This window comes from Oncorhynchus masou, chromosome 31 (assembly GCF_036934945.1).
Source record: "Oncorhynchus masou masou isolate Uvic2021 chromosome 31, UVic_Omas_1.1, whole genome shotgun sequence".
In the NCBI taxonomy this organism is placed as follows: Eukaryota; Metazoa; Chordata; class Actinopteri; order Salmoniformes; family Salmonidae; genus Oncorhynchus; species Oncorhynchus masou.
The window spans coordinates 74861506-74872637 of record NC_088242.1 but is presented as its reverse complement, the minus strand read 5'-3'; the positions used below and the strand labels follow the sequence as shown (position 1 = coordinate 74872637).

At 44.6% G+C, this 11132-nt stretch overlaps 1 protein-coding gene across 1 annotated transcript in view; it reads right to left on the bottom strand.

Annotated features, from left to right (window-relative positions):
• Positions 1 to 932: 932 nt before the first annotated feature.
• The window catches only part of cfdp1 (craniofacial development protein 1), a 59138-nt gene continuing 48938 nt past the window's right edge, over positions 933 to 11132 (bottom strand). The window contains exons 6-7 of the mRNA XM_064951955.1: positions 6275 to 6433; positions 933 to 2109 (exon numbers count right to left, since the gene is read on the bottom strand). Of these exons, the coding sequence (XP_064808027.1) occupies positions 2016 to 2109; positions 6275 to 6433 (253 nt within the window). The 3' untranslated portion in view covers positions 933 to 2015. The remainder of the gene's footprint in view (positions 2110 to 6274; positions 6434 to 11132) is intronic.

The window sequence follows — 11132 nt, the reverse complement described above, 5'->3', positions numbered from 1 at the left end:
CAGTAGAACTTTTTGAGGATCTCAGGGCCCATGCCAAATCTTTTCAGCCTCCTGAGGGGGAAGAGGCAGTATTCATGACTGTGTTTGTGGACCATGATCGATCCTTAGCGAGGAACTTGAAGCTCTCAACCTGCCCCGTCAATGTGAAATGTGCCAGTGATGAAGCAGAAATGTAATGCAGGAAGCACATACACACTGGGGAGTCTGCTGCCTGCCTCCTACATCGGCCTACATAGCCTATAGGACAGAATAACCTGCATCCAATATGCAACAGTTTGTGTACTGTACGTTAGTGTGTTTCTGCATGTCTCTGCAGGCTTTTCATGTGTACTCTCCCTGTTATAGTACAGTACACAGGATCTCTTTATCTAAACCGGCTTATATAAAATATAGAGTAAGCTTTCGTCTGGTTACATGAAGCAAAATCAGAACAAACAAACAAATGTACTGAGTGAGTGAGTGCCCATGGGGATGCAGGGTGGATCCCTATAACTATGTAATGTAAACAAGTCAATTCCCCTCTTATGAAGGATGCACAGGCTTCTCCTCCTGTCCCCTCCAAACACTCAGGCAGGAAACACAGAAGCAGTGAGTGGAGGGGGCCTGGATACAGAGGAAATGAGGTTGAGAGATACTGTGTGAGTGGTGGAGTCCTCTGACCTCCTTATTTAAGGCAAGGCAGAGTGGGTAAGACTGGGAGGGAAGGGGTTAGGGGTGTAGGACCTAGGGGGGTGAGGGTGAGGGCAACAGTTGCATTAGGGGAAGAGGGGGCAGGGAGGAACAGGTTATGGTGTAATTGTAGTGTTTCTGGAGACAGTTGTCTGGAGAAGGGAAAAGCCTTGGAAGGGGGAAGAGGAAGGCTGGAATATAAGGCCTTGGGGGGGTCAGGGGTACAAATGAGCAAAGCAATACCATCTGTACTAAAACAACAATTTCAAACCAAATAGCGTGCTTTATTCAATGTTATACAGTTGACACAGTACAGTACCAGGATAACAACATAACACAAGTCCAAATTCTGACATAATAAAACGAGACGTTATTATTCAGACACACTTGAAGCCCATTCATTTAACAACCTGTAACTAAAAATAAAGTCCCTGATTTAGCCTGTCTGTGTGTCTGTTACTGAACAACCATAAAACGACCTTGTAATAGGAGCTGTGTCATTACGTTGGGAGAACAGTAGCTGAGGAAACGCTCAGTGATCCTCTCCCCTCTTAGCTCAGGTTTAAGAAGCAGCTAAGCTGACATGTTCATGAAACATAGACCTTTCATCTTGCAACATGTCAGAAACTGTGATAGTTATTGGTATAACTAAGGTACATCAGAGTGAGACAAATCTTTCTCCTCAGATTAGCTGGAACTTATCCAGAGAAGTGCAGTCCGCACAACAGGGAGGTGAAATGCAACTTTAACTCTTCCAATAAACAACACACCAACCCGAATCACTGCAGGAGAGATGTGGAGCGATGGCACAAATATCTGAGCAGTGTGTGGATTCTTCCTCTCTTTCCCTCTCAAGTCAATGCCAATAACGACTGATACAGAGTTCAGGGTGTGGAATCATGACTGTGCTGCTCATTCTCCTCTTCTCACTCCTGGAATGCTTTCCTTTTTTCCCTTCATCCTGGTGATGATGTTGACAAATGTTCAGTACAGGAACACCCACACAGCCATGTGCTGAGGTAAGCAGGTTAACACTGCCAACACACCTCTCATAGAGGTAGGAAGACACAGTCAGGGGTCTGAGTCGAGGTGATTCGGGTCACACGCAGGTCCAGGAACAGATGGAGGTGTAATGAGAGTGCTGTGTGTAGATTGGGATTGTGAAATCTGATGCAGGTCCAAAAACAGCAGGTAGCAGGTACTGTCGGGCCATTCCAAACACATGGGCAGTCCAGAGGCCAAGTACTGGGAAGAGAAAACACGGGAGGGAACTGGGCAGGCATGTTCAGAGTGGTGCGCGCGCATGTGTCACAATTGTTAGCGTACCTCTCCTCTATTATTCCTTGTCATCGCTTCATGATGTTGCCGAGACGTACTTTCTTTTCCTGCTCAAACTGCCGGTGGTCAACTCTCTGCAGGAAATTCTTCCTCTCCACATACCTAAAGCCCAACAAACACAGAAAATAGAATTACTAACACACATAAACATCCAGCAGGAGATATTACAAAGGCACGCAAACACACTGCTCCTATAAACAGCCGTTCTGGGACAAGCATGTTACGCAAGGTCCTGGCTCATTGTTATAGTGAACACCTGATAGCATGTTAGCACTAAGTGCGCACACAAAAGTAAATTATTTGATTGTAAAGTGGCTGTTCCACTGGATGTCAGAAGGTGAATTCACCAATTTGTAAGTCGCTCTGGATAAGAGCGTCTGCTAAATGACTTAAATGTAAATGTAAATTAACAACTCTCTGGCTTATGACAAGCATCTTCGTCACACAAATGCAAATTTAGTTATCAATACCTCAGCTATTCAAGTGTCAACTACAACAGTGTGATGAAGATGAGTGTAATGAATCCCTAGGTGGTAAGACAGAGGGGCTGTAGGTTTCCCCAATGGCTGTTTAACTCTTCTTACCCAGCAGGAGCTAGGATAGTAGCTCTTCCCATATTTTTTTCCTTTTCCTTCTCTCTCTAAGCACGGCCTCTGCCTAGCACACTAGGATCCATATCTCTACACACAAGGGACAGTTTGAATGAAATACACCACTGTACCCACAGTTATCCTCTAAACCCAAACCCGTTCCCAGAGATAGGAAGAAGCCAGCTCACACCCACCACTGGTTGTTCACTGGCCCTAGATCAGAGAGAGGGAGGCCTCATCACTGGCCCCCCAGTCTGTGTGTGACCCCCGTGGGAGAGCCGGCCCAGGGCGTATCCCGACTATGGGGCTGTCTGGAGATCCAAGAACAGTTCTGCGGCCTCCCAGCGTGGCCCAGTGGACCGCCTACTGCAGTCTCTTGCTCAGGCCCCTGGCCTCTGAACCCTATAGACTGACTCCCTCTACACAACCACATCCCTCCCAAAGAGATGGAAAAACACGGGAGAAATTGAGGTACTCGGAGAAAGCAGCAATTTAGCTGTCGGACGGGTTGTATTTCTGAACCTTCTAAACTACGGTCTTTACTTAATCTCACCACTGTCTAGAGAGGCTGAATATAGAGTGAGACGGTCTCCTCTCTCATATCTTATACTGTAACACAGACACAGTGGTGGGTAGTGTGACATCTCTGCCTGCATGGTTATGAGCCTCCTCTACTCTCAGCAGGCAGTGATGGAGTTAATCATCCCAATGTTACTAGGGCTGCTCTTAGCAACGGGCAATGATGTCATGCTAGATTAGCATCCCCAGGGGATTATGAACCCCCCAAGTGCCTAGCTCTAGTGTAGACAAAAACATGGGATTGGAGAAATTAGAGAGCTAGCTCCCACCTCACACTGAGGGACGCTGGGTAGCCATGGAGACAGTTGCAGGCTGGGTAATTATAATGACTGTGTAATTATGATACCCCCAAGACATGCTAACCTCCCCTGCTATTGGGAATGGTGAGAGGTTAGCATGTCTTGGAAGTATGATCTTTGACCCTCTAACTTTCTCACCCATCATTATTAACAATTCATTCATAATTATCCGTAACCATGGTAGCATCCACATTAAATTAATGTAGAAGTGTTTTAGGAACAAATAATATTCTTATTTATAATATAAAGTGAAAAGACCATTCATTTTTATTGGGCACAAAATAATCTGAAACAACCAAAATGAGCTGCAAATGCATCCATCAAGTTTGTAGTGTGACAAACTTAATGTAATCTTTGCTTGCGTGCTAAGAATATGGGACAAAATAAACTAAACTTTTGAATACTTTATTTATTTATAAAAATCTTTAATAATTTTGACCCCTAGCTTTTCAAAAAAGTATTACTTGTTAAAATAAATCTCTTTCTCTGAACAATTGTATTAGTATAAAATAATATACACTGAGTGTACAAAACATTAGGAACACCTTCCTAATATTGAGATGCACCTCCTTTTGCCCTCAGAACAGCCTCAATTCATCCGTTATGGACTCTAAAAGGTGTCAAAAGCGTTCCACAGGGATGCTGGCACATGTTGACTCCAATGCTTCCCACAGTTAAGATGGCTGGATATCCTTTGAGTGGTGGACCATTCTTGATACACATGGGAAACTAATGTGAGTGAAAAACACAGCTGCGCTGAAGTTCTTGACACACTCAAACCAGTGCGCCTGGCACCTACTACCATACCCCGTTCAAAGGCACTTCAATGTTTTGTCTCGCCCATTCACCTTCTGAATGGCACACATACACAATCCATGTCTCAATTGTCTCAAGGCTTAAAAATCCTTCTATAACCTGTCTCCTCCCCTTCATCTACACCAATTTAAGTGCATTTAACAGGAGACATCAATAAGGGATCACAGCTTTCACCTGGTCAGTCTATGTCATGTTCTGAATGTTTTCTACACTCAGTGTAATTTCCCTTTTTTTTTTGCAAACAATATAGCTCTGTATTTGAATTATTTATTTTATACAATCATTATTGCTCATCTTTATCAACGATGTCAATCATTTCAGACCCCACTGTATATCACCTGACACCTCACAGTCACCACTCAGCAAAATATGGAGACCCTGTTGATGATGTCATGACTTCACCGTTGGCCTATCTGACAGAATTAGGTCATCTGATTCTGCGCCCATTTTTTCCACCCAATCTACATATGACCACTTTGTTATAATTTGGTATATTTCATTTCTCCGTCATATGTTCTGCACAAAGCAGGTCACCTTCCTATGGGGGAACACTTGAACTTGGCCTAAATGTGTCATACGCCTCAAGGTGACTTCAATTTACAGTGGTAGATGAGACAGACATATAGCGTGCTGAGTAGTTGTTGTCTACACACATGACTTTTGAGTGCAACACTCCAGAGTTCCCCTCAGGTCTCACTGTCAGTAATGTCAGGCACTGATGTTGGGCCATTAAGCCTGGCTCGTAGTCAGCGTTCCAATTCATTCCAAAGGTATTCGATGGAGTTAAGGTCAGGGCTCTGTGCAGGCCAGTCACGTTCTTCCACACCGATCTCGACAAACCATTTCTGTATGGACCTCACTTTGTTCCCTTCACTGGAACTAAGGGGCCTAGCACGAACCATGAAAAACACCCCCAGACCATTATTCATTCCATAACCACCTCTTCCACATACTTTTGGTCGTGTTTTTATTTGTATTTTTTTTAATTTAACTAGGCAAGTCAGTTAAGAACAAATTCTTCTTTACAATGACAGCCTACCCATGCCAAACCCGGACGACGCTGGGCCAATTGTGTGCCGCCCTATGGGACTCCTGAATAACGGCCGGATGTTATATAGCCTGGATGGAGTGTATCCGTTCATATCCAAGGTGGGCAGTGAATATGTATCACTTTAGTGTCCAGTAGGTGTCTGCCAATAGTCCTGTGGTTGGCTGCCCTGAAACACTCACATGTACAGCAAACACTCCAAACACTCACTGCATACTAAAGGAACATAGGGCAAACGCTTCTGTGTATGTGAGTGGTTTCAATAATGTGTCCAAAAAAAGATTTACAACCTGTTCTAGACTGTGTTTTGCCATCTCTGCTCATTAGCTTTCCTGTGACGCAGGAGGAGAAGGGACCAGCAGCCAGGCTGCACGGCTCATCAGTCAAACAAAGATGAGGATGGAGATAAGAGGGGGAGAGAAAGATGGAGGGGGGACTGTTAAATGACTCATCTGTTCAACAGTAACCTTTAGGAAAGAATAATGCTACTGCAGGGCCTCTGACAGCAGAGGGAAAATCCTGCCTGAGCTGGGAGAGGAAAGGGAGACGGACGCCAGTGGAAGCCATGGGTGTCAGGTGCTGCTGGTATTCTGAGCAGGCATGCAGACAGACTGCTTCATAGCTACAGGTCAGGCAGGGGATAAGGCTGGACTGCTGCAGAGCTCAGTCAGGAACAACCGGCCTATCATCACAAAGGACTTATATCATATCAGAGATGATATTTCTGTCTATCCAGAGTCCAACCTGCTGGTGACGACTGTAGATAGAGGACACTGGTATCAAAGGTAGACGTGTGCTGTTGCTCAGAATTAGTAGTAGGCTGGTGGGTAGAGAAAGAATACTTTAACTGATCTATCAGTTTCCCTGCCTCTCTATGGTGGAGTGGTGTTGCAGAACACTATATGGATTTGTGGTACTATTAGAGAGAGACTCACCCTTCTTTGCCTCGGTTGTGGATGGCCAGCTCGTCCCCGATGCCCTCCTCATCCTTGAAGGCGTCCCAGTCCATCTTGGACTTCTCCAACGTGCTCATCTTCTGTTTCTTCCCCCCAAGGCGGTTCAGGATGCTGCCCATCCCTGCAGGCCTCTTCACACTGAGGAGGACACATATGGACATTACACACTGACAGAGAATACAGACACAGGGCTGATGAAGCTGGCAATTTTCGCAAGCCTCTTCTTCAGAAAATGGGAGAGAAAAGGGATATTTGGAAGTTTCAAGGGAGAGAAATAAATGAAATCGCCACAAGCTCTAATGCTCACAATGAAGATAATGGAATAATGGGGCAAGGGAGTGAATGAGCAGAGAGAGATGAGAAAAAAAGGAATTGGGGCAGTAGGTAGGAAATAGGGATAGATTTCAGATTATAAAACCTAACAAAATAAAATTGCAGTTATTCTTCTAGCAGAGCATTTCAGCCCATCAGCTTGTTTCTTTGTGCAGCTGTTTGAACAAAGACATCAGTCCATTTTGAATCACAAGAAAGTCATCCTGACACTGAGGTTTCGCTTGGCTGCAGTAATGAAATGTTAAACGATGTGTGCTTAGAAATAGCTGAAGACATGAGACTGGCTCTCCTCTCTCTCCACCATAAGGGAGCCTAGCGGGAGGAAGAGGGCCATCAGACCTTGGAGGGGGGGACTAGAGGGTGTCAAGGTTCCAAGAATTAGCACTTTCACACTCAGATGAGTCATAGTGCAGGTCTCTTCAAGAGGAACAGACTCAAAATGTTTCACTATTGCTTTCCTCTCTGTGTGTGCATCTGTGTGTGTGCGTCTGTGTGTGCATGTGTGTGTGTGCGTGTGTGTGTGCGTGCATGCGTGTGTATCAGTAGACAATAAAGACAGGGTGTGTTTAACAAGGGCGTCTCCTTTCTCAAGGTTTTTGTGGATCACCAGGAAAGGGAAGTGACACTGAAACGAAGGTCAAGAAAAGATGACATGGAAGCATACACCCTCACACACACACACACACACACACACACACACACACACACACACACACACACACACACACACACACACACACACACACACACACACACACACACACACACAGCCTCCCGCTCTGAACACGTTGATAACAACCCTGTTAATATAGAGTTCCAGCTCATTGGAAGTGTGTTGCAACAAGCTGCTCGTAATGTAATCGGCCGTAACAGACTGCTATAAAATGACAAGACAACGTGAGGAGAAACACACTGGAAAACACATACTAATCAATCCAGCTGGAGGTAGGGCCAACGACAAGCCTGAATCACTAACACACACTCCAATATTGTCAGTCATACAGTGTTACTATAGTATATTGCTATTTAAAGGGTGGTGGTGAATTTACAGGTACAGAGATAAGGAGGAATGAGGAAAAGGAGACATTTCTCTAATCCACACACAGGGAGATACTTTTCTCTCTTTCCATAAAAAGGGTAAGGATTATTTGGAGAGAAGCAAGGCTAAAGTCTGTCTGACAGAATGCATTTGCCATCTGTGTCGGCGCTGTCAGCATCGTTCAGAGAGAGGAGGACGGCGTGCAACAGAAACGCGAGGGGGAATTGGACTTTTCTTCTACAATGTTTTGTTTGTCTGTCTTGCTGTGATTCCCTTCAGGAACAGATCCATTTCCTCCAGAATAGCAGAACGCCACACATACACGTCTTATCCTACAAACATGCAACACACCCAAACTCCCCTCCAGAATACACACTCCCTTAGTAATATACTCACACACACATATTGCCACACACAGACACACACCTGCTGACTGAACATGTCACATAAGCCCATGATTACAGACATCTTTCTGCCAGCTGTGTCCACTGAGCACTGTTCCCACAGCAGCCTAACATTGGCCAGACTAAACATCCAAACAGCCTAGTAGCCTACACATGCATGCAGCCATGCACATGTACGTAGACACACAAGTGCATGCATGCACATGCGCTCACACACATACAGATGTAGGATCTTCATTTGACCTATATTGTCACAGCAAAACAATCATGCAGCAACAGGATTAATCTGCAATGTTGCTTGATAGGTAGTTAGGCTATTAACTGGCCAATAGTAAGCTATATGAAAAGTGCAATACTGTTGATTTAACTGTGTGTTAGTGTGGGTTTTCCTGCAGGAAAATTCGCAGCAACAAAAGGGTGATAAAATTAAGATCCTACATTTGTACTTGGCACACATGGACGGAAGCACGCACACCTACACATGCACACATCGTTCTATACGTACAAAAACAATAATATCCATTTAGAATACAGTGTACGTTGAGGAAAATTACATGGAGTTGAACAAAACAAACAGCTAAATGAATTAAGGTCACAGATCTAATATTGTTTTTCTTTTTGCTCCGATCCAATCCTGGCTCAGCACCCAAGACAGGCACTGCCAGTGTCCCAATAACTGCACTGCATCATTGGCCTCTGCTAAACACTGGGCTGCTGCTGCCCAGTCATGTGCAAGCAGCCAGCCTCAATGCAGCAAATTGAGCCTCAGCCTCTACAGCAGACTGCTAAAGCACATAGAGGTCAGATACACTACACTACTCCAGTGTTGAGATTTCAACATCTGTGTGATTGTGTAAAAGTTTGTGAGCCTCATTTGGGATGGAGAGCGTTATGGAGAAGGATGGAGAGTGAAGGGAAGGAGGGAGAAAGGCAGAGGGATACAGAGCAGTGAAACAGTTCCTTAGTGAAGAGGCAGGGTAAACCGTGCAGCAATAGGTATACCTGCTCACAAACACACACGACTGTAATCCAGGCTCCAAACTGCTGTGACAGGGGATAAATAGACAATCAGGGCTCAACTGATAGTCATTCCAGCCTGTCCCAGTCCCTATGTGGTGGGCTGGGGAGGGTCTGGGCAGTGTGCCAGGCTGCAGCACTTAGCTCTCTATGAGCCTGGAGAGAATGTTAAACGCATGGACAAGGTTACAGCACAGCCATCCAGCAGAGAGACAACCCATTGCCCAGGCTACACAACCTCTTCTAGGAACATACACACATGGATACATGGACGGACACACACGGACACACACACACGGACACACACACACACACACACACACACACACACACACACACACACACACACACACACACACACACACACACACACACACACACACACACACACACACACACAGCTCTGCAACCTTAGTGGAGGAAGGAGGAGAAGAGAAAAAAGGTGAAGTGAGGAGCTAAGAGCCCCTGCAAACAGACAGGACTGTCATGGCCATCTCACTGAAGGCCTCTCTGTCAGGAAACAGCTGTCATAAAGGCTCCTAACAACAAACTCGCTCTCTATTCTTCTACTGTTGCCTCAAAAGGAAATACATTACTCCCCTCGGCCTCCCCACCACATTCCATTGTGTTGCACAAGGAATGTGTCCCCTTCTCAGGAAGGGCTGCCAGAGTGGGACTGACCCCAAGCTTTACCCATAATAACAAACAAATGGACCACTAAGATGGATTCTTGATGTACTGTCAACAATGGGTGCTGATAGTTAGTTAGTCGAACGGCTGCTATGCTCTGTTACACTACAGAACAGGGAAAATCCATTTCTCTGTGGACCTCAACCTTCCCTTCTCTGTCCCCTGTTCGTGCCACGTCTCTGTTCCGTCTGTCTTATATGTACTGTGAGGTCTGTCTGAGCAATGGGACAGGGAGATGCTTGGCTGACCAAGATATATTAGGGTATAAACATGGAGGAATTTCACTTTAAATTGGCAACATTATACTCCACTTGGTTGGACTTTGTGTGCGCATGCGTTGGCTACATGGAGAAGCATGGCTCGAGTCCAACCAAATGGAATATGGATCAAGTTGGGAATGACACAGTTTCATGTGTACAACATCCAAAACCTGTATGACTATACTGAGAACAATTGTCAAAGGACATACAGAGCCTTCAGAAAGTATTCACACCACTTGACTTTTTTCACATTTTGTTGTGTTACAGCTTGAATTAAAAAATGTATTGCATTGAGATTTGTTTGTGTGACTGTGTCACTGGCCTACACACAATATCACATGATGTCAAAGTGGAATTATGTTAATTTTTTACAAATTAATTAAAAATTCAGATCTGAAATGTCTTGAGTCAATAAGTATTCAACTCCTTTGTTTAAAAAGTCACATGATAAGTTGCATGGACTCTGTGTGCAATAATAGTGTTTAACATTATTTTTGAATGACTACCTCATCTCTGTACCCCACACACACAATTATCTGTAAAGTCCCTGTCGAGCAGTGAATTTCAAACACGGATTCAACCACAAAGACCAGGGAGGTTTTCTAATGGCTCGCAAAAAAGACAACTTAGATGGGTCAAATAAAATAAAAAGCAGACATTGAATATCCCTTTGGGCATGGCGAAGTTATTAAACCCAATTTTGGTATCAATATAACCAGTCACTACAAAGATAAAGGTGTCCTTCCTAACTGAATTGTCAAAGAGGAAGAAAACTGCTCAGGGTTTTCACCATGGGGCTAATAGTGACTTTAAAACAGTTCCAGTTTAATGGTTGTGGTAGGAGAAAACTGAGGATGGAGCAACAAAATGTACACATGACCTAAAGTATGTGAACACCTGCTAGTCAAACATTTTATTTAAAAAAAATTGTACCCCTTTTTTCTCCCTAATTTCGTGGTATCCAATTGTTGTAGTAGCTACTATCTTGTCTCATCGCTACAACTCCCGTACGGGCTCGGGAGAGAAGAAGGTTGAAAGTCATGCGTCCTCCGATACACAACCCAACCAGCCATACTGCTTCTTAACACAGCACG